This window comes from Anopheles gambiae, chromosome 3, assembly GCF_943734735.2.
Source record: "Anopheles gambiae chromosome 3, idAnoGambNW_F1_1, whole genome shotgun sequence".
Lineage (NCBI taxonomy): Eukaryota > Metazoa > Arthropoda > Insecta > Diptera > Culicidae > Anopheles > Anopheles gambiae.
Genome location: NC_064602.1, coordinates 24234455 through 24257619, shown reverse-complemented (window position 1 = coordinate 24257619; position 23165 = coordinate 24234455). Strand labels below are relative to the sequence as shown.

Genomic DNA, 23165 nt, shown 5'->3' with positions numbered 1-23165 from the left:
GGTTGTTCACTTTTGTAGCTCGCGGACGGACGAGCGGCCCCCTAGGTGAGTCGAGCGATTACTTATTAGATGTTATGATAAACGTATTAAATGAGACTCGCTCGTATAGAACATATTAACGACTTAATTGACTGGGTTAAAGTGGTTCAGGTGCCTGTTGGAACAGAAAAACAACTGCGTATAATCAAATTGGTTTGTAGAGTTTGCTCTTGTAAAGTCCAAAGTTCCAAAAAATAAATCACCAAGGTCGAAATAATTTATAGAAATCCAATTGCATAATTGCATTGCATTACATTATGCGTGAAATATTATCATTACTTTTTGATAAAATAGGAGATAATTTTACCCCATGTAAATGTATAAATATTCACAACCACCAACTGTCACAACAACGCCTGTCCTACCCAAGGGTAGCATAAATTCGGTTTTAAAATATTGCTAATGGTTTCTCCCCAATCAACCTCGCATGAGTTGCTGCAGTGCTCCGATTCTTGTGCAACACCATTAGTGCAATTATTTTCGCTTTCTTTCGCATGCTCTCGCAGCCGCAGTATTATGACACAAATTTCTTCGCCGATGTTTACGACGCGTGCACAGTCTGAGAAGGTGGTGTTACTTCGCACTTGAATTGGGTGGCTGGTGCTGCAAACAAACACTGCCCCAAAATGGTCACACAGAGGAAAGTGCCGAAAGTAAAAAACAAAACAAAAAAACTCCCCTACTGCTAATCCAGTTATGCAATTAAGCACAGGGTGGTACCGTTTCGAAGAAAAGCAAAGAAAAGGAAAGCGAAATTATACACAAGCGTAATACATAAAATGGGATCATTAAACAGGTGTCTGGAACGTGAATTTTGTTGTACTAGATCTATGATTTCCAGCCAATTCAATGCTCATAAGAATTTATTATTGATCATTATACAATTAGATTTACCATATTAGAGTTACATAGACTATTTAAACAGTTGGATTACATTAATATTCACATAAAGATAACTGACACTCAAAAAGTTTTGAATAATCGTGAACATACTTTTTGGACTTTATAACATTAGGATCGAACTTGAACGGAATCGACATTCCTTGTTTTTCAGTAGGAACACATTGCGGCTTAGATTGTTGAACCACCCATATTAGTGTGTTAATTAATGAGCAACACAATCTAAGCTGCAATCTAAGTTCCGATCTAACAACGTCGATCAAAATAAGACTAGAAAAGATCATCACCCAAAGGGAAGGCATCAATGACATCCTTGATTGGATGCAGCAGCGCGGTCCGCGTGAAACCCACAGCAGGCGGATGGTGGTTACTATGCGTATGCATTTCAAACCCCTTACTCTGCTCTCTGGCAAAGAGACACCATGGCCAACGCCTTTTCCTTCCAAAATTAATTGGCTTAAACAACTCTGAAACAAAAATCGACATCGACAGAGCAAATATAGGCACAAACATGCGAAACACTTTGTCTCGATCGTATGCAGTTCATTTTTTTCGGTGTGTTTGTTTGATTTCGTTACTACTCCACTTCATGTCGCTGGAACGAATTGTGTATCGGCTCTGCACTTAAATCAGATCCGAACCATTGATCCCACCTTGATTGTAGCTTTGTCTGGCTCTGGTTCGGTAAATTAGTATCGCCACGGTGGATGGGGCAAAGCAATCCAGCATCCAACAGCGAAAGGTGGTTCCGTTTCAGTTCAATCTACCGCTATCTGGCGAGCGGGCGGGGTATTGAGTGATTTCATCCAACCCAAGGTCAACGCGGCGTTCGTTGCCCGTGCACCTGCGATCGCTGACTGTAACAATCTGATGCACGCTGAACCGACAGAACTTGGGCTGGCTTTATTTCGTCAATTATCGACGGCCCCGAGCGGTCGATACCGTTCTTAATGGTGATGGTCGTAAAATTGTACCCTTGTCCATTAAAGGAGACATTTTTTGGAGCAGCCATGGGGTGCAGAAGAAATAAGCAAAAACAAAAAACCTCCCCGACCCACATCGTTGCTCCACAAACATTGCAGTAACGCCAAAAGCTGGTTGGTCATACGTTTACTGCTTCGCTCGTAAAAATTGAAAGTAAATCTCACTTTAGGTCCGTTTTCATCCTTCGGGGACGTCAATTTGCAATATTCCAATTTTTGCGTTGCGCCGGGATCAATAGTAAAATCAACGGCGTTAAAAAATAAACGCTTTCTGGGGGAGGCTCGCGTGATGACCTTCATGATACTGTTATGCATTAATTAATTTTAATTGCACCTGCCCCGGTCCGTTGACAAAGCTCTCCTCTCACGCAGAAGAGTTTGATCGGCAGGAATCTCGCTCGGCTGAAGCACGAAACTATCACATCAAGGGAACACGTACTCCTTGGACCGCACACGAAATTATCCGTCGCTCACGAACCGCCGTTATCAACGTTGTTCCAGCTGATGGTTCGTTTCGGTGTGGCGAACCTTTCGCGCCTCACTGCTAGCTTACACCAGCGGCTGGTAATCGCAATCGAAGCTTCGGCTTTTTGACACCCGGTTAATGGAACAAGTTTCGACTGTAAGGGTGATTTAAATTTTTTTGGCACCATAATTTGGCACGCCGCATTAAGGCAAGTGTTCTGACGAAGGACACTTTCCATTCCAGATGGTTTGCTGGTTTGCGCAAGGGCACAGAATTCTGTAGAACAGATGTGCTTACTGTTGCATCGTAACAAGCTAAAATATGCTATATGGTTTGCTTAAGTAGTTGGGCGAGTTGGCATAAAGTTTGGTTTAAACTTTAGCGAGAATCATCGAATGACGTTAAATTTTCAAAAAGAAACATTGTAATATCTCTACACCTTTTCCCTTGGCAAGGCAAAGATCTTGCTCACAATGATAAAAATGATAACGTTTCAGCAGCAAACGTTCCACCCATGCTCACCCTCAACTCAGCCGACCTGAATTTCGAACCTACATATCGCGTCGTGGGGTTCGTCGCTTATTTTTCTTCGCTCAAAAAAAAAGCAGCACCGAAGTCGTTTGTTTTGCGGGTATCGTTTCGACATTACCCAACACGGTGAAGGAATTCATTCCATCGAATCCGTAAATCGAACGTCGATCCGCTCGATTGATGTGCGGCAACCGGCCTTCCCTCGAGGGGGTTTTCGCCATCAGACTCAGCCATCTCCCGTCCAGGGGGAAAATCAGCCGATTGTTCGAGCCCGGCGAAGCGGCCGACGTGACCGATAGACCGACCACCGTCCCTGCCATGGGTGCCCGGTGACCGAGATCGGCCGAACCACAGCTCCGACTGATTACGTGTGAACTTGTAGATTTGTAGCAACGACCTGGGGGCCATTGAGGGCGATAAAATGGAGGGCATCCGTGTGCTGCAGCCGAGCCGTGTGCCGTGGGTGTGTCGTTCGCACCCGACGGTCGCTGTAGTGGGCTTACCACCCAACCGCCGATCGTTGGGTTTGATATTTGTTTCTCCATCTCCCAGCGACGGAAACCTAATCGGAACGAAAGGCATTCCAATCAACACTTCAAAAGGGCTGCGAGAGTTCAACGATGTAGACGAACAACAAAAAAAAACATGCGCCACTTTCGCTTTCAAGGTTGGCTACGGTGCGTCGAACTTGTGGTCAAGAAAACAAGTTTTCTCGATTATGACTGGTGGCAGAAGGTTCAGCCAACACGAAATGACGAACGCATCCAGTGTAGCTTCAATCCCACCGCCTAGAAAGATGCTCTTTAGCGAGGGAAGGCTCTTACGATGCACACTTCGGAGTGAGATTTTCGCTTGGCACTCATTTATTGATTACTATCAGCATTTTTAATGAAGTGTTGCTGGGGGGAATAAAAAATAAATCTTTAGGCCGGTATGCCGCCACGTTTGGTGCGCATTGGGTCAACGGTCAGAAGACGTGCCGTCTCCCGTGTTTGCCCACGATGACCTACTGACCGTGTCCCGTGAAGAAATAATGTATTCAAATCCCCATATTCCTATGCACGACCGGCTCTGGTCGGCTTGTTTTGAAGATCTAGGACATTACGGAAGCGGCAGAGCATGATTTGTCCGGCAAACAATGAGCCGTCTTGCTTCGTGATGGCTTTCCAGCATAATAATCGATAAATAACTCGCCTCCAACGCGACATTTGAGCAGTTTGAGTGCTTCATGTGTTTCATCATGGGATATGAAAACGAATACCAAATGGAATGCGTCTTCCTAGCCGATTCTAGGTCTCATCGTTACATCCATTCAAACCGAAACGCATTGCAAGAGGAGGATGCAGTTGAATAACCTTTCGGGCGACATTTAAATTTCAATCTATTAGCCATACAGGGCCTGACCGATCAAGAACAACTGGTGTAATTCGTTTGAATGAAAAATGGACAGAAAAGAGGGGTTAAAGCGAAGGTGAAAAGCCGGAGCTAGACGATGTATGGAAGAGCCTAGGATTTTTGTCCTTCTTTGACCATCAGCTGGTTTAAAATTGTGATCATTGTGTTGGGATGTTATTGAACAATAAGCATAATTTAATTGCGTGTTTATTAAATATTTGTTTATACGTAATGTACATTTATTCTGAAAAGTAAGCTTCAGACAAAAGTTTATTCAAGAGCGATGTGTGTTAAATGCATCTATTTGCAATTTCATAATAATTTATCTCTTGTTGCGTTACATGATTTTCTGCAAAGAAACACACATATCGAAAAACCGTGACAATCCAAAAACATACATCTGGGGAGCGTAACATGCATGCCGAGAACATGGTCGGAACAAATTGAAAACAACCGAAGACCGGTGACGACATACTGGATTAGTTTGATTGAATCGTGGCATGATTGCGAGAAAGAGAAGGTGTGACAAATGCACTACAAAAGTCTATGGAAATCAATTTCGCACAGCGGCAGCTGCTGCTGATCACTCGCGTTATCTTGTATAACTTTCCGTCATCGAGGGAGGTACGCGATCTGCACGAAAATGTCTTTAAGCAATAAATGGAATTTCGATGACTGTGGTCCAAAGCCTTTTAAAGGCGGGAGCTTGCAGGCTCGTGTGTATAACATGTTGTTTAATAGAGATAGAAGTACGAGAGAAGGAGGAGGAGGAGGACGTCGTTGAACGCCCCTTGCTCCAATATGGACACGTACAAATCTTCCTTATTCGCAATCGTACCGTACCCAAACCGAGATATTGATTCCAGAGAGACAAATGACGAAGTGATAAATCGATTAGTTTTCTCTAGCACAAGCCCCCATTGGGGTGGTTGGAAAATTCATAAGCAAACCCCCGTACATGGCTACTGCCGCTGGGCCGTTGAACATAGCGGCCATCTCCTCCGGGCACATCAGTAGCCTTCGCAAATCAATTGGCTAACAGTGTTGTGCAGAATATCGGGCGTCGATGGTGGCACATGCCGGGCGAAACATGAGCAGCACCACCCCGTTCGCGCACCGATTGCATAACGACATGTTTGCAATTTCCAGCTTTTGTCCCAAAGTCGGTAGAACACGCTGCTGTGGCAATCACCGATGGAGCGGGCGCGCGCGCGTGTCGATTGAACCAGTTTTGAGGTCCGTGCCATGATTACCAGACGGTTTCCTGCTACAACCGTTAAGATGGGCCCGAGCTGGGGGGCTCGTTTTGCACCACACGCTTGACGCGGTACACGCCTGCCAAACGATCGCCGTTTGCCTGCCTGATACGTCCCGTCGCGGCAAACCGGCTGACCGGTTAGAGTGTTCTGATTTGTAGGTTTGAAAAATGGAGCAGCATAGCGCTGGCAAAAGAGGGTCTCTTTGGTGCAGGTGCCGCGCTGTGGTTGGCAAGCACTTTTGACAAGCATTAATCATAGATTCAACTCACGGGACATGCCAATTTTTACACTCGTCTCTCTTCAGCACACACACAAAAAAGCCACCACACCTGCCACAATTTTGCCAACGATCTTGGAGGTCGGTTGGACATGAAAGGGCGAAAAAAAAAACTACCGAAAATCATTTAACATCAACAACGACGATCGGCAGCAGCACGGTGCCATTGGTGAGCATTCGCTGTTCACCACCATGTTTGCTACCAATCGTGGCACTTTGGGACGTAATCGGTTTCGAGATCTGATGCCGATGGATTTCGATACTCACGTCCGATTTATGTGACCGAAACGGGATTACTGCACAAACCCCATCTACTGCCGACTAGGGTTCGGCTCCACTTTTCGGCCACGTTTGCTTCACGATCTCTGCGCCAATGGCCAATAGTTTGCCGGCCGCGCAACCTGCACCGCGCAGCAAGAAGGGTCGTATCGATAAATAATGCCACAGAAAAGATTGATGTCCATACCGTTGTGAGCAAGGTGCTTTTCCGGCCATTTGCTGTGGCCATGATTGCTGTTTTCTTTGTAGTGAGCTAGAACCACAAAAGCTTTCGCCAACAGACTGTACGATCGTTGAACGGTACATGGCATGGCACACTCTGTACTGATGATAAGCTTCGATACCAGGCGCTATGCTCTAAGCAGCAATGCTATCTTGTGGGTCATAAATTTGAGTTAACAATCACGAGATAATGTTTCGATCAGCCGGCTTCACAGCCAGCAAAAAAAAGAAACTCACTTTCGCCCGAGCCATGCAAAATGGTGATAAATGTTCACTCGAAGCAGTAAATTGTCCTCTCCATTCTCAGCCTTTCGGTCGATGAAATGAGTCTTTTAATGGAGTTTAGTGTGGCTCTGTGCCAACTGTTGCACAACTGTAGTAACATCAAATGTCCCTCTTCCGTATTTGAGTGACGAGAAGAATTAAGCTGTTTTGCTTCCTGAGGTTTCTCCAGCTACTTTGAAGCGAAGCGGTTGAAGATGCCAATCTTGGGACGCGAACGTCAGTGTCTCATTAGAGATAGTTTAGATGTGACGGCTTCAGATGCCGCACTACAGAAACTAGTGCCGACAAGACAACTTTGTCATCACCCAGAGTTGATGCGCAACTGATGAACTCTGCTAAATGAGCTTGCGCCTTGCGCCGTCTTGTCGGTCGTCGACACGTAGTGATTCATGTTGTGTTACACCATCCAAGGCACATCATAAAACCACTCCATTGCACTTTACGTATTAGAAGATCACTCACTAGATGATTACTTTCGATTTTGTGCCTGTAGTTGTCGTAACGTTTTGGGTGAATATTTCGTTTGGGAGTAATAAAACGCACACGAAACACCAAAACGATTCGGCAGTCCATTTTCCACATAGGAGTTCTACATCTCATGCGTGCACGTTAAGTAGGAGCATGCTGGAAGCCTGAGGGTGTCTGATTAACCTTTAAGACACCCGCTGTATAGCTCTGCAAAGCTATAGCCCGCAAATCGAAGCAAAGGTCACGCCATTTTAGGGACACCAAATCAATGCAGTGTGTCAGCTGTAAGAAAATCATCCATCAGGTACGGTCGGGACCGTTTTAACATTTCCTTTGCGCCATGCCCGTAGAAGGAACGCCATTGTCAATGTCAGTGTGTCGGTTCCAACCATTAGCGAAATATATCTGTCCAATAGACAACAAATCGTTTGTGGACGACAACAATCGGGTTTGCGTTGGTACGTTGGTAAACCGCCCCCCCCCCCCTCGGTGGTAACCTGTTCCGCCGCGATCGAAAGCAAGAACTCGTGGTTCAGTTCCGTTGCGTTCGATCCTGGATCGGTACGGAGGTGATTTATGCAACGGCCTTGACAGACCCGTGGGTGCTTGGTTCTGGCGAACACAATCACCAGCTTGTTTGACGCAGAGTAGTGCCCCGAGTGTCTTTGCATACGTGCGCGCAATACCTTGGGTGGAAGGCACCGGGTCTGTGTGTATTAAATCATGATTGGGATTATCGTCAGAACCACCCGTCAACGATCATTGCAGAGGTCGTGAAGTTAATGCGATTTGTACTCCATCTTTTACAGGCTTACTCGCGTGCGTTTAGAACTAAGTCCAACCAAGTGCACGGATCTCGGTGCTGACCTTAATCCTGTATTTTCTATTTCCAAGTTGTGTACCATACAAACTGTTTGGCCCTTTCCCACCAATCACAACATCTGAGTAATGTTTCTCAGGAACTTCTAGGATTGAATCGTGGCGCTGTACATTACGTCCCCATAAATCATTGGGTTCGCGAGCATTGGAACGATCTGACTGATGGTTTGATGTGCGAATGGTTTGAGTGACGGGCGCGCATCATCATCATCATCATCATCCGCTCATTATCGTTGCACGATTGCGTGAAACGAAGTACCGCCCGCAACATCTTCCTTGGGCTGTTGTTTGTTGGCACCCCTCCAAACTTAACACCTTCAAGCGATAGGCGAGCGTACCCTTCTAAGATATCTGTTCTGCCGAAGGAAGTCGCCGCGATGAACTTCGCGCTCGGAGATTACCTAAATGAGCATCGAATGAAGACACCGTAGCGCGCTAAAATCCATTAACACCATGGTTTGTCTTAGAACTTTGTCCAAAACAACGTGTCAAGGGGAAGCGTCCCCAAGCACGCTGCTCATCGATTATTACCCGTGCCAGCCGTGAAACCACTTCCTTTCATTGTGTTGGGGTTGCTTTTTTTTCTTTCGCTCGTTTCGTTTGTAAATAAAGTTACGATCTAATGAAAAATATGATTCCAATATAAAAGCACTATTACGATACGCTGAATCACGACGGCTGCCCAATTGCACGAAACAATTGCCGGTGCAGCTTCCTGCCGGTTGGGCAACAACGGTAATGCAACTGTGGCACGGAAATGGGGCAAGATTGTGTACACGCCGATCCGTCGAGCCCCTTGGGCATCAACGGCCCTATGCTTGGGGCTGCTCGACTGTTCGTTCTGTTCCGTTTTATCTGGCCCCATCTTCCGGAACCCGCAGCCGCACGAGCTGACCGATTGTAACGCTTTGATGCCACCGTGATCACGTCTGTGGATGATGGTCGTGCTGTACCACCTTCCGTTAGCTGTTGCCGCATCCGCAGCGAAGTAAACGAACTGTGCTTTTAGTCACTACGTTGACGCTAGATCATTAGTGATCTAATCGCGTCCCTCTCGTGAATCACGGATTTTTAGCTCGTGGAAGTGAATTGTTTCATTATACGGATTTACTACGGATTGTGGATTTTGTCTTTTTGTAGCTCATGCTGTCCCTTTTGTATTGCTAGATTCGAACAATTTGTTCTAAAACGGTGCACAAGCACCAATGTCGTTGAGTTTTTGTAGAGTCAAAACCACTTTATTACCAATGAACGTCCTAACACCAAGCTGAAATTCACAAAAAAAACCTCAAAAATGACGATGTATGTACTTCGTGTGAAACATTTCTGCACAGCAGCCTCCAATCAGCTATCAGCTTTCGCATTAAAACTTCAAACCCTCATATTTGGAAATGAGTTACGATGTAACTACCAATGCATGCAGGCAATGTGTTTGCAGCTTGTGTTTTCTTTCCTTTGCCCTACAAATGGCAAGCAATTGATTGTGTTGCATCAAACTACGCGGTGCATCCCGTATCGAATCGATTACGTTGAACTTTGGCAAACCCTTCATTTCTATCAGACGTTTTCTGTTTTGGCACTGCAATTCTACAGTGTTGCTTATAGCAAACATACCTTTGCTTTGGCAGGCATTTGTTAGCGCAACTGGTATGTGTTCATTCCATCACAGCTAATAATTTTTTGATTATTTTGGGTTGATGAAACGTAGATGCATGTAGAGAAAAGAGGCACCCAAATTTGGTATGAAGCAATGAAATGCTACTAAACTGTATACAGCTTTCTATCTTACGTACAACAGGTAAGAAATCGAGCGATATCGAGTAATGAAAAAAATATAAGTCAAAAATCGGAAGGTTGTTCATAATTTACGAAACAATAAGATTTGTTATCACCCAAGCGCTGGCGAAATTGGAATCCATTATCATTTCGCGATATCGCGTTTCAGCATTGCAGAAAACACCTGTGACAGCAATCCTTGCAGGCAGCATAGCTTTAAAACCAGCCTCAGTAGATCACCGATCACCAATACCGATGTGCTCGATTTTTCTGCTCGAATGCCCGGTTTTACTATGCTGCCCAAATTTTAAACAAACACATGCGCACATGCTCAAGCAGGCTCTCTTCTCTTTTCTTGCCCAAAAGCCGCCGTCGAAGTAAATCAAACATATTCGTATATGGATGGTCGTTGACCACACTACCACGGTGCGATCGTACGCAAAGTTCATGGTTTGTTTTCCAACCCACCGCACCACCACTCCCACCATGCCACACCACCACTGGCTGGCAATGCCACCACGCGAGGCACGCAACACGTTCGCTCATCGTCAGCTGTATTAGATTAACATTTTGAAATGCAAAAAAAGGTGAAAAAACCGGCCGCCGCGGTTCGATCGGCCAAAAAGAAAAAAAATCACGCACGCCACTGAATGATCCAACTGTGTATGGTTTCATCCATGTTGTGGTGTGAGGCTCGTCACTATCTCAGCTTTCCTACGCAAGGTGTAACTGTGCATGTGTTTACAAATATCAGAAAGAATACATGAATTTGAACTATCTAGAAATTTTAAGCAAATCTCACTGTTTGCTTCCTTCTCTTCTAAAGTTTTCATTATCAAAAGTTTTTAAATATAAAAACAGTTGAATGATAAAAAGCCTGCTTTGTATGTATGCTTTCTTGTAGTGAAATATCCCCTATTTTTTAAGCTCTCACGGTTCACGGTGTGCTTGGAATATCGCATGACTCAGCACCCCCGTTACTGAAACCGTAAATCTTCTGCCAATCTGCTGCCAAAAACCCGAAAATCTGCGGTGGCGTTTGTAAAATTGATTTTAACAGCCGCACACTCGGCTGCAAAAGTTCAAACGGCCTCCTACGAGCGAAGTTTACAAATTTGGCCATAATAACTTCACGGTCTCTGTTCAAAGGTCTGTTGGTGGCTAGCATGGTTTTTGCGGGGCAGTCCCATGCCATCTTACGATTGGTTTGGATTGGAAAATTTGCAATGGAATTCCGATCCGTAACAGCAAACTATCCCACTGGTAGGATGGAAAAAGGTAACAAAAGGTATAGAATAAAGTGGAAAAAAGCTTTAGCATCGAATCAAACTCGTTCCTCGTGCTCAAATGACTTTATTTTATTTGGGCATTAAGTATGACGCAGCTGCTCAGCGAATTGGCAGCGTGCGTGGTGGGTCGCCGCAATTAGAAGCTTTAACTTATTGTCTGATCTGGATTTCGTTTCTTTTCCTGACACGTTCTTTTGTATGCTCGGTGGGGGACACTTTTTACGATCAGCGTCGTCCTCATTCTGTGAGCATCATCCGAATGGTGTGTGAGAGCGTGGCTCATTTACATTCCACCCAATGCTGGAACGCTAGCAAGCAAGCGAGCACAGCGTGATTTCCGATTGATCCGTCGACCCATCAATATAGCGTTAAAACAAACAAGCTGCTCTGGGTGTTGATGATCTAGATTGTAGGAACACGCAGGTAGTAACCCCGCTCTGTTTGATAGGTCAAGGCTAGGGGAGTGGCAAGATAAGAGCATATTTTCTTCAACGAAGCATTGTTATATCAGCAAACAGATAGTAATGATGTTTCTTCAGCAACAGAGCATGAAATAATGGAAGATAATGAAAGAAATGGGAAACACTACGGCATACTGTGCCAAGTGAAAGGGAGCTACGACAGCTAGCAAGCACAATCTCTAGGCCCAGCTCTGTATCCTTGAGTACATCCGATCGTGCACGGGAAACGCGCTACGAAAGGATTAAGAGTCATGCCCACTCCTGGTAAGATTAATGCCTGGATGCTCTTGCCGGGAGAACTGAAAGTAGCACCGGATTCCTTTTCCATTTTGGTTTGGATTTTTGGGTGGAAACTCGCTGACCTCCATAGCACGGTGGTAAAATAATTACCGCTGCGCACGAGAATGTTTTCGGAAGTTCTAGAAACGTTCGATCCTGCTCCGGTGGTGGATTCGACCCCGGCCGGTGATCGACGGAACGCCAAACGAAAGGAAGAACAAGCCGGCAAACTCCCCATGCCCTGGAAACAGTTCACCGGAGTAGGCGGTGCCGACGGCGTTCATTATTTCACGCGTGTGTGTATGCTCGCCGTGTGTACAGCGACAGCGACGGTGTGTCCCGGCAAGGACGCCTAGTTCTCCTCTCCGCCCAACGAACAAGGCAGGGAGGGGAGGGTAACCTTCGCCCGCAGCCACTGTCGAGGGCCCCGTTCTGATACAATCGAATCCGTCCGGATGAAAGCCGGCTGCTGAAAGGGTTCGACACAGAGAGCTCGTGGTGCTCGTTCTGCCACTGCCGACTTTTGCTCGCGAGGTTTTGACGGCGAGATTTATTAAGCACGCCAGTACATCGTGAGCACTCTGTTAGCGCTATACCGGAGCTTACAGGTGAAACAAATTGAAAGATTGCATGCTTTGCAAAACTATCTTGTTCAAAGTAATTGTAAAAAAAAGCTAGAAGCACTGCGGACTTGTTTAAAGACCACACAGACACGCATAAAGCATAATCAGAAGGTTTCATAACGACTCTTTCATCGGCTGCCCCGCGAACTTCAACCTATGGCACGAATTTGTCTTGCGTTTCGTTGCTTCACTATATCCTACATCGAAATTCCACTCCAACTCCTGAAGCATCGATAAGAAGCGATGGCAAGATGCTCCAAGCCGTTCGCTGTTGACTTCAGACTTCTTCAAATCGTACCAATCGTAGCTCTTTCGCTGGTGAATGTTTATGCGGTGCGGCATAAAAAAAACTCCACCGAAGGAGTTGTTGATACTGGGGTAGGTGATGTTGATGATGATGATCATGATGATCCAGCACAAATAAATTTGTTGTGTGGGAGTCTAAACACTTGTGATCGTTTTGCTGTACATATAAGTACTTGGAAGTTAAAGTTTTCCAAATCAACTGGACGTATGTACATTAGTTGGGAAGTAGAAAAGCTCCATTCCAAGACAGCGAAACATGTCTTAGCAACAGGCATTTAACGTTTTTGCCAAAAGCCCAAATAGAGCGTCCATGTGTGTGTGTGTGTTGTCAGGTTTTGCCAGCAGGTCAAGCCACAGCCTGCTGTGGAGAAAAGTGTGTGCGTCCACGCAACACGCTTGTTGGACCCTTGGACTCTACTGACCCCCCTTCCAAAGGCGATCAGATGAGGTGCACACACACACACACGCGTGAGCTATCTCACCCGGTCCGATACGCGGCACGATCCGATGGAGCAACAAACGCGAGTTAAATCGATGGAGATTGTCAACGGGTTTGCTGATCGCTATCGCCTATCGTTTCATGATCGCGTAGCTCGTTCCATGATAGACAACCTGCATTTGGTAGCCGCCCGGGTTGTTTGTTTTAACTGGCGCGCTCGCTGGTGGCGGTCCTGCCCGCCACCCATTCGCTGTGCACGGTGGCATCGTGAGCCCGGGAGAGTGCGTCCAGAAAGAAAGTGCCGCCTTTATGTGTGTACCACCGGTTACGCACGCTCGTGATTGATTTCGATTTCACGATTCGATCTGAAAGTGTGCAGGTGGTAGTAGGACTGGCGGGGCAAGGCAGTAGTAGGAAAGGAAAACACACACACATAGATAACTACTCAAAGTAAAATACAAAAAATGATTTTAGGTTTAATTAATGTAGATTTATACTTAGGAAAATTTAGAAAAACCCAGATGAAATCCAAACGTTTCTGAAATTTTCGACAGCTTCTGTTTTGAAGGCTGGTTGCAATATTTCTCACAATTGTTCGTAGAATGTTGAGCAAAACGGTAGCAATAAAAAAAACCCCACAAAAGACTTCAACGAGTGTCAAGCGCAAGACACTTATTGCAGGTTTGCGTTTGGACGGGCCTCTGGTTTTTCCTGTATCTATCTGTGCGTCGGTCGGACAAAAGGTCATTGGATTTCGCTAGCCCCCCCCCCGAAACACTGCAGAATGGACACACACGCACGCATTCACACACAAAAAAAACTAAACGTCACTGCCAAATTTCTGCTTTGCAACAATTCCTAAATGCCTCCTAAATCACGGCAACCTGTTTTGGGGCCGCATGCCAGCCACCCGGCCGGAGGTCAAAATCAGCTATGCGGGCTTTTTCTTTTCCATCGTTACATGCAACCAGAGGGGCAAAAAAAACCAAAAAAAAACACACCCCTATGCGTGCCACACATCTACACTTTGTATGCACGGCTGTGTGTGTGCTTGTGTATGTAAATGTGTTTTATTTTTTTATCTTTTCTCTCCATTTTTGCGGTTGGCGAGCGGCCGTTTTCTGCAATTAATTAATTTGCCAAAAAGACAAACGCACACCACACCGTCTTTTGCATGTGGTGTGTGTGTAAGTGTGTGTGTGTGTGTTTGTGCGTATGGCTTGCCGCTTTCCTGTTTCGTCCTGCCCACCACCACCTCTGCCCGAGTCAGGGAACTGCGCAAAGGACTTAGGTAAGTGTCATTAATTTGAGTGATGGCGAAATAAGCTCGGCGCATTGCGATTGCTCCGCGGAATAGCTAGACGGTATCTTACTCTTCATTAATTTTTCGTGTGTGTGTGTGTGTCACTCTCTTCCTCCCTCCATGCCTCCTTTCCTTCGGTGGCAATTGGTGGTAGTTGAACTCTGAAGAAGCCACAGCAACCTGCTGCGCTGACCGATTAAAGCATCAGGCTTCAACGAGAAGGCAGAAAACCTGTTAAGCGCCTGCCGACGACCGTCAGCTACCGACGACAAAAGCGACGAAATTTGCCGGTGATCTATCGGGAAAGAGCTGGTCTTGGGCATTCGGTCAGCGAATCGATTCGTCGCCGCCGATATGCAGACGCTCGGCAGGATTAACTTTGACCTATCGCAGCAAAGTGTTGACGACGCTCGACAAAACACACTGTCACCGAGAGGAGCGCACGCGCATTCCATCGCCGACTTGGGTGCCAGCTTCCCGGCTGCTTTGTGTGCCTTTTTCGGTGGTCGCAGCATTTAGCACCTGGCCACTTGTCAAGGGTAATTAAAGATAATTTGCACCGCGCGCGTAACAGTCTGTGTACAATTGCATTCCACATGCCGCGCTTGCTGACAATGCGCAACGAAGGTGAAGATTGGCAACATTGAGCCTGAAAATGTGTGTTTAATTTTCTCTCAAGGAATCCAAAGAATTCCTGTGTAGGTTCGTTAGGTTCGGTGGCTCGTCGTTTCCTCTGTGCCAAGTGTATATTCAGGTAGTTACAAATGAAAATGTTATTACAAAAATAAAGACTAATGTGTCTACACTTCTGATAATTGAATTGCTGTTTCATCCTCACAGGATGCTCAAGAACTTCTATTTCTTATCTTAAAGTCATGTGTCAATATATTGGCTCTAAAACGTAATTAACGGCTGTAATTAATGTGGAAGCACGTTCTACCGTCAATTCAGCATAATTCAACCATTTTGATGGCTTTTCATTACATCCATCCCATAAAGAAGTATCGTTAAAAATTGCTGTGAAACATTAGCTCTACCTTTTGTCTCGTTTTTTTTTGTCGTATCTCTTCTCAAGCGTACCATTTTTGCCAACCGAAACTCACCGCCATGATTGGCATTATTATCTCAAAACACTTGTCCGGCTCTTCGTATCTCCCAGCGAAACAATGCTGATTAATATTGGCCTTTTAGGTGCCAGAAGTGATGTTAAACTTTGAAGGTTATTCAAGAACCTGGCTGGCTACCAGGCTCAATTAAGAAAAAGTGCGGAAATTGCAAAACAAAAAAAATTATCACCATTCGTCACACTGAGATTAGTTTACCATTTGCAGCTGCCGAATGTTGGCTCGAATTCTCGTCTTACAGGGTTTTTTCAGGGGTACTCATAGCTGTGGGATACTTGTTTGACTCTTTCTTATCGGAAATGAACTTTATGTGAAGGGTATTGGACTCTATGGCACCCTTTTGGAAAAAAAACTCATTGGAAATTCCAGTTAGATTTATCTCAAAAAGGGTGCCTTAAAGTCCAATTCCTGTCAGTAAAAGTTCATTTGATGAAAGAAAGAATCATGAAAGTATCCCAATAGTATGAGAACCCCTGAAAAACCCTGTATACGCATTATTCTGCTGGTAATAACAAACGAAGCAAACAAACAATCTAAAAGTTCATCATTTCCTCCACCTACCTTGTTCTGTAGTTACCCCGGCTTTGGGCTGCCTGGGAGCTGGTGGCGGCACTGTTGGTCAGATTTCTCGAGGCTGTGCCGCGCGTCGCGGTGGTATTGTTCTGGGCCGAGAGCTGGCTCGCGCTGGTGCGGGGCAACCTTGGCGACGGGTTGCTCGAACGGCCACGGGACGCCTGTGGCTGCGGTCCTCCGGTGGTGGTGGAGGTGGTGCTGGTGCCAGCGGCTAGGGCGGCGGCTAAGTATAGCAGCAGCAGCAGCGCCAGACAGCAGTAACTGGCCCTCCGAAAGGCCATCTCGGCTGTGGGCGGTCTCTCAGGGGAATGGGTGCGCGAAACGGCGGTGCAACGGAAGTGCCACCCGGAACGCTCTCACGCTCCTCCGACACAACGACAGCGTAACGATCCCCGTACACAAACACTCTCCGATCGGCACCGCGATTGGGCCCGGCGTTAGTTCACTAGCAACCACGTTAAATGGGTAAGCACGTGGCTTCACCTTTTCGCTAACAAATTTTCACTACTAAAGTAAACTTTATTCGAGTAAGAGCAAAGGCAATGGTTCACTATTGATTGAAATGCAAATGCAGATGAAAACTCGCTAATGAAAAGAAAGCTAATTCCGAGCATCAATCAATTAATAAAACCATGGTCGTATCCTTGTCGCAAACTTTTCAATTTCGGCCCCGCCTTCGCCTGCGCAAACAGCTTAATTACTAGCGCACCGTTATTCGGGTGTGGCTCATCAGCTCATCCATCACCTCCCCAATGTCACCGGATGTGCGTAAATCATCATCATTAGTGGCAAACACAGAACCGCTACCGTTACACATTCGATTAATGTGTTCTCACCTTACATTTTTTGCACCTGGTGGGGCTGGGACAGCGGTGAAATAAGACTGTTCCGACCGTGGTGTGGTTTTTATTGTTTTCTTTCTTCGCTTTTGTCTCCTCTTCTTCTCAGAGGGCGGACCAATCTCAGTAGATCCTTGACGGGGTAAGCCGGTGAGTGCACCAGCCGAGTGCTCGCTCCGGTTAATGGCAATTTGGGGGTGGTAAAAATTCTTCTACCCATCCTTAACGGCCGCTTGTAAATATCGACCATCCGATGCCATCTGGAGATGGCCGAGAGCCAATCGGACCGAGAGTCCAATAAAAACCGGTGCGAAATTGACACCCAGCGCGCATCCCCTTTCGGTGTTGTGTTGTGTTTTATTTTCACTTGCACCCACAGCTACTGCAAACACGTGCACGCTCAGCCCGCCAGAGTTTCAGGGTCTCTGCGCTAAAGGAGCAGCAATTTAGCTCTCGGCGGGACCAATCATCCGAATCACGGTGGAAGCGCTCAGACGTGGAGAGGGAGTGGAAAGAGATGTCCGTGAAATCGTCGTGCGCTTACCTTTGCGAAGGGAAACCCATTACATGCCAGTGGCGGTGAAATTGGAGCAAACATTTATTGCTCTGCTACATTCACACACACACGCATACGCTGTACAAGGAATGCGACTAGCTGCATTCACTTACGGTTGCAGCCCTGAACTAATGCTTGGTGTTGTTCTTTTGGCGCGCATTGCTCATGTTTAAACACACTTGTGAGCATATTGTTTAGGGCGAGCAATGCAATGTACACACTAATTCGATTACAATTAACATGTTCATAGGAATGTTGGTATGTTTGATGTCGAAAATATAGTGGACGAGCTTTATAGCAAATGGAGCCTAGGTTTTTTAGATATTTTTTTATGTTTCTGAACATGAAACTTGCTTACAATTAAACCATATTCAAATTACCTTTCGACGTAATTAACACATCTTAAACTGAAGATAAAATCCACCACGATTTCACAGCCGAAACTACCACGCACTGCTTGCTACTCTGCACCGAAAGAAACGTGGACGCTAAACGTCCTTGCCCTTAGTTAGGGCCGACCTAGTACACGGGCTCATTTTCTACGGTAGACACTGTATTTGTTCTCTCTTTCTCTCTCGTTGCTAGTGATGTAAATGCAGTTCGATGGGTATATATACAATGTGAAGGTTGATGATGAACGAGGGTTGATGATTGTGGTGTCGTAGCAGTTCCTATTTTACTCGCGCGAAACAAACATTAACGATACGCATTTCTTCCGGTGCAGCGGTAAACAGTACTGGCGGTAAAATCGGATGGATTCATAATATCGGTCATGTTTTCGATGCTATTTAATTAACAAACAAAACGGCATGCGACTCAAAACGCTTTGTTTCGGTTCGAACACGTCGAACATATCGAAAGACTTCAATGCACGAGCAAGTAACGAAAGTGTAGTGTCCTCAAGCAATGTCTCGTTTGCGAGCGGACATGCAATTGGCACAAATTACAACCCGATATCTTCATCAACAACACACTCTTCGCCCGGTGCATAACTTTTCATTTCATTCGTTTATTTTTTTTTGTCTCTCTGTTACCCAAATGTCCATTCTTCACAAAACCTCACAACCATTCGACCGTTTAAAAAAACGTCCCACCGTCTGCGAATGCTTAAACGTCTTGTTTAAAGTTGTTCCCTCCATTACCCCCCCCCCCCCCTCCTCTTCTGGATATGCTGCACTTTTTATCATTTCCCTTCGCATCGCCCGATTCTGTCCGGCCCTTCGCCGCGAACTCTCTTTCCTTCCTTCCCGGTGCGATGTGTGTATACCGTTTTCTTTCTTCATCTCGCACAAAAGAGCGCACGCCCTGAAAGGTCACTGTCAATATGCGAGCGTATGATTTACGGCGTAACGCTTCCGTTAACTCACTGCCCTTGAGGTACGAAATCAACCAGCCACCCCTTTGCCAGCACGACCGCCAGCGGTCCAAAAAGGTGTCCAATCAGTCGCAACGGGCGTCAACACGAGTCAACTGCTGCTGGATGGCGATGGAGCTATTTAGCATACGACCAAAAAGAAACAATACACAAGTATCAACGGTTAAAGTGTTTGTCGTTTAAACAAAAAGAAACAACACTTGAACACGTTCTACGATGTACAACCAAACTAAGAATGCTGTAGATTGTGTTTTATCATTCAGGAAGTTAAAAATCAAACTGAGTATGTCTTCCAAAAGTTGTAGTCCTGCCAAAACGAGAGCAGCAAACGCGTTCACGCGGTGTCCCTTAGGTTAATAGCAACCTTTCGCACAAATGGCAGTGTCGTAAACTGGTGCAAAATCTTATCTTGTGCCAACGTGCACACACACACACCTGCTCTGCTCTGCGCCCCGTGTCTGTCGCTAAACGCCGCGTACGCAATGGGACACCACGTCGCTGGGCCTTGCTGCAGGGTTGTTTTGATGCACTGTGTTTTTTTTTTCACTTCATCTCGCTACATCTCGTAGTTTAAAAATGTCAGCCCGGTTCCCGAGCTACAGGGAGGCTGTAGCTGCGCGTAATCTCTCGACGTAACACAACAACTGCGCGTGCTGCGGTGACATTCTCACCCCGTATTCGCTTGTGCCCTGTGCGCCACTGCTGGTGCTGGGTAGTGCTGGTGCGTCTATCACACTCGTGTGCTCACACACACGCACGCTGGCCACAACAGAGCCGCCTGGTGACGGTGACATTGACAGCTTTGACCATAAATATCAGTGCGTCAATAAATCGCTGCGGCGCGGTTTCGGTTTCGAGCGCGGCGAACGTGAGACAGGGCTCGTAGTAAGACTTCAAATGGCAGTTGAGATCAAACTAACCCGATGAGAGGGACCTGCTGTTTCAGATTGAAGCAACAATTTTTACCATCCAGATCCAGATGTGTTATACGCGGCATATTCTTAGAACGTGTGTAAGGGCTTTCACTGAACATCTTATGCTCTTTTTTCAAAAAATTTTTGTGTTGTAACATTCACAAACAGATATCCGAAGGTATCTCTCACTTCCTCAAAAACTGTACAGAAAACAATGCGGCCCATCACTCGAGTGTCATCCACTCCACCCAGTACCTTACCGGGGACGGTAGGCGTGGGAGTTGCTTCCGGAAATGAGATCTCTCCAAACTGCCAACTGCTGGCCTGGCAAGGCGCCACTAATCTGCCGTGTGCTGCTGGTACCGTTCAAATGGCACGTCAGGCCCTCAACTCCCAGCAACTGATGTCCAGCCTGGGAACGAAAAGTGGTTCAAAACACAAACGGAGCACCACACTCGCAGCCCGCAGAAGTCCCGTAATAACGTGTCATAATAACTGCCCTCCCCCATCCTATACCGCACCGGGCCACCGGGTTGTCGGTTTTGTTCCAAAGTCGTTCCAGCGCAGCAAAGAAAACTAGCGACGACCAGCGCCACGCAAACTACCGGCGGCGGCGGCGGCGGGGCAGCACTTTCTATTTTCCTTTGCGTTTGTCGTCTGCCACGGCGATCACGCACGGCCGGTGACCCTGCCCCGTTCGTACCGCCACCACAACCATTTCTGCCTGCCTGCCTGCCAGTCCAGTGGTGCTCCCTTGCACATGCTCTGCCAACGGGCACATCGGGTTGACAACTTCTCCCCCTCTACCAAGCGCGGGTGCGCAGACTCCGTGCGGGGAGAAGCCGGGTGAGCAAAACCAAGAAAGAAAGAAAAACAACAACAACACGTCGCATCTCTCATCTCCGACTGCCGACTGGAGGATGAAGTGAAAAATAAACAAACCTCCAAACATTATCATCATTATCGACGATCGATCGATCGATCGCCGGCATCGCCGTGGGGACGGCATCAAAACGGGAAGTTGGCAAAAAAAGAGCCACACAAACATTATCACACACGCACACACACATAGACGCTGGTGTCACCGGTGGAGATGAATGCTGCGTTTGGAATACAGAAGGCACCGTTTGTCCGGCACCGCTCGGTTGAAATAATCGGAAATCCTGTCCCCAAAGCCGGTAGGGAACAGCACACGCACACGGGGGCTTGCGAAACAGCTTGCAGGGAAAAGCAAACGTACGGCAGTGGACGGCATAGGGGGAGGGAGGGTGGTAAACAAGGGTAAGATAAATCACCTTCGGCACCAGCCTAGCTCCCCTAGCGCGGTAAAGAAATCGCTGCTGTCGGTGCGGAATCTCGCGCGCGGTACGGTGGAAAGCGAAGACAAACGCCAACTGCTGCGACAAGGTACGGATTGCATACGGCCCATCGAGTTTGATAAGCATTTTCAATTGACTACCGATCATGCCGATCCTTCGGTGAGTAGTGTGTGTGCTCGCTAACGAACTAGGAAAGCTAATTTTATTCCGGAAGTTATGCTAAATTCGTTTTGCTGCAGCATTGCACTTAGTTATACGTCGTTCACGTTTGGGATTAATCCATGCATTCACACGTGTCGGTGTGTTACTGATACTGTTTTGCAACTCGAACACGAACTTCTGTCACTTGCACACTTTTGGTCAGTATTAAATAGCTTCACTATCACAGCAAGTAAAATATTCGGAAAACCCTATTGTACTCCTTTGGCACGAACACCACAGTGGACGGATCAAACACTCTAATTTAGCAATTCGTGTATATCACTCTCCTCAAAATCTTAGCTATACGTGGTGGATCATACTTTTGGAAGGCCCAAAAAACGCGCGCACACACACACAAAAATCACACTCGCTGGCAGTTGGCTTCTCGATCGTACATTCAGCGTTGTGTTTTTACGCTTTCCTCAAAAAATTTACCTTCTTCAAATCACCGCGCAATAACTTCAGCTTTGTCACGTTACAAACATCCAGCCAAAAAGGGCAGGGCGAGAGAGAGCTCGACTGTTCGGAATCGTACGGCACGCGACAAAAATACACACGACGCACCAGTAACGCGTTATAGCACACTCACACGTGGGGCCACGGGAACAACAGTGCGACCGATGCGGACCGTGGTTCAGCAATTTCTGCGCCTAGCAGGCCGCTGCTGGCCATTCGTTCGCTGCTTGGTGGAGATTGTGTTTCCCACCATGTACACACACACACACTCCCCACGCCATCCGCGGGAGCGCTCACGATTGCAGTGCGAATTATGTGCGCTCCCCCCAGAGCATTCACACGATCGCGCGTTCGATCGCGCTCTCACTTTTGCTGTGGCGTTTGCTCACGCTCACTTTCGTTTGGTTTCGCTCGCTCTCGGCTGACGATCTTCGCCGTCTCAGCATCCACGCAGGGTCTCGATCGCTCATGGGGCTCAGCGTGCACTCCCGGTGAGAGGAAAAGCTCCGTCCGAAAGCTTTTGAGTGAGAAAACAGCAGTAAACTCGGAGCGTAGTGCATCGTTGTGTCAAATGGTGCTACTACACGGGGTGCATCGCGAGAGCTTTTATGTTGACATGCATTTTTAATGGATTTAATTAAAAAGAAATGTTGTGTACAATCAAAAGAAGTTTTATCGGAAAATTTATTGAAATGTCTATATTGCTAACTGATTTATCGCAGATAATTATTTATATTTTATGAAGTCATTTATTATTTTATGAAAGTAATGTTTCAAACAGTACAAATTCTTATTTGAAAATTAATTCAAAGTGCAAACACACTGATTTTGTTTTTCTAATTTCAAAAATCTATTGAATGCGAACAATGTTTATCCGTTTGCAATAGCAAATAACAGCCCACCAGGTGTGAAAATCAGTTCCATCCACTAACCGCCATCACCATCGATCGAGTGAGCAGTTAAGTCGTAAAAATTAAAAATCAATTGCCCTGACCAACACACTCACACGCACGCAAACTGATTGATTGCAACTCTGCAGGTGGAATGTACTCTTTGCTAAATCCTCGCACGAAAATGGCAGATATCGGCTCGCACGTTCGCCCCGTTATATCTTGGGCAATCATTTTCGCACCAGCCTTCAAAGATGAAAAGCCCCATCGTAAACCAAAACACTTAGCCGTATTATTTCATGACTCTTTTTTCTTCTCGCGTCCTCTACGCGAAGGGTGGTAGCTTCAATCCCGTGCCTTTGATAGGAATATCAGCCGCTAAGAAGACAGACACGTTGTAGCAATTATAAGCGCTTTCGCGGATCTCCGAGCGATGCAGCTTGCAGTGTGTGATGCATG

At 46.4% G+C, this 23165-nt stretch overlaps 1 protein-coding gene across 5 annotated transcripts in view; it reads right to left on the bottom strand.

The window, feature by feature from the left end:
* Positions 1–22030, bottom strand: part of LOC1280000 (angiopoietin-related protein 3) — an 85375-nt gene extending 63345 nt beyond the window's left edge. The window contains exons 1-2 of one of the 5 annotated variants that reach the window (XM_061657658.1): positions 21950–22030; positions 16145–16673 (exon numbers count right to left, since the gene is read on the bottom strand). In XM_061657658.1, the coding sequence (XP_061513642.1) occupies positions 16145–16437 (293 nt within the window). In that variant the 5' untranslated portion in view covers positions 16438–16673; positions 21950–22030. Of the gene's footprint in view, positions 1–16144; positions 16757–21795 lie in introns of all 5 variants that reach the window. The other 4 variants (XM_319794.5, XM_061657656.1, XM_061657655.1 and 1 more) reach the window with 4 other exon arrangements.
* Between the last annotated feature and the right edge of the window lie 1135 nt (positions 22031–23165).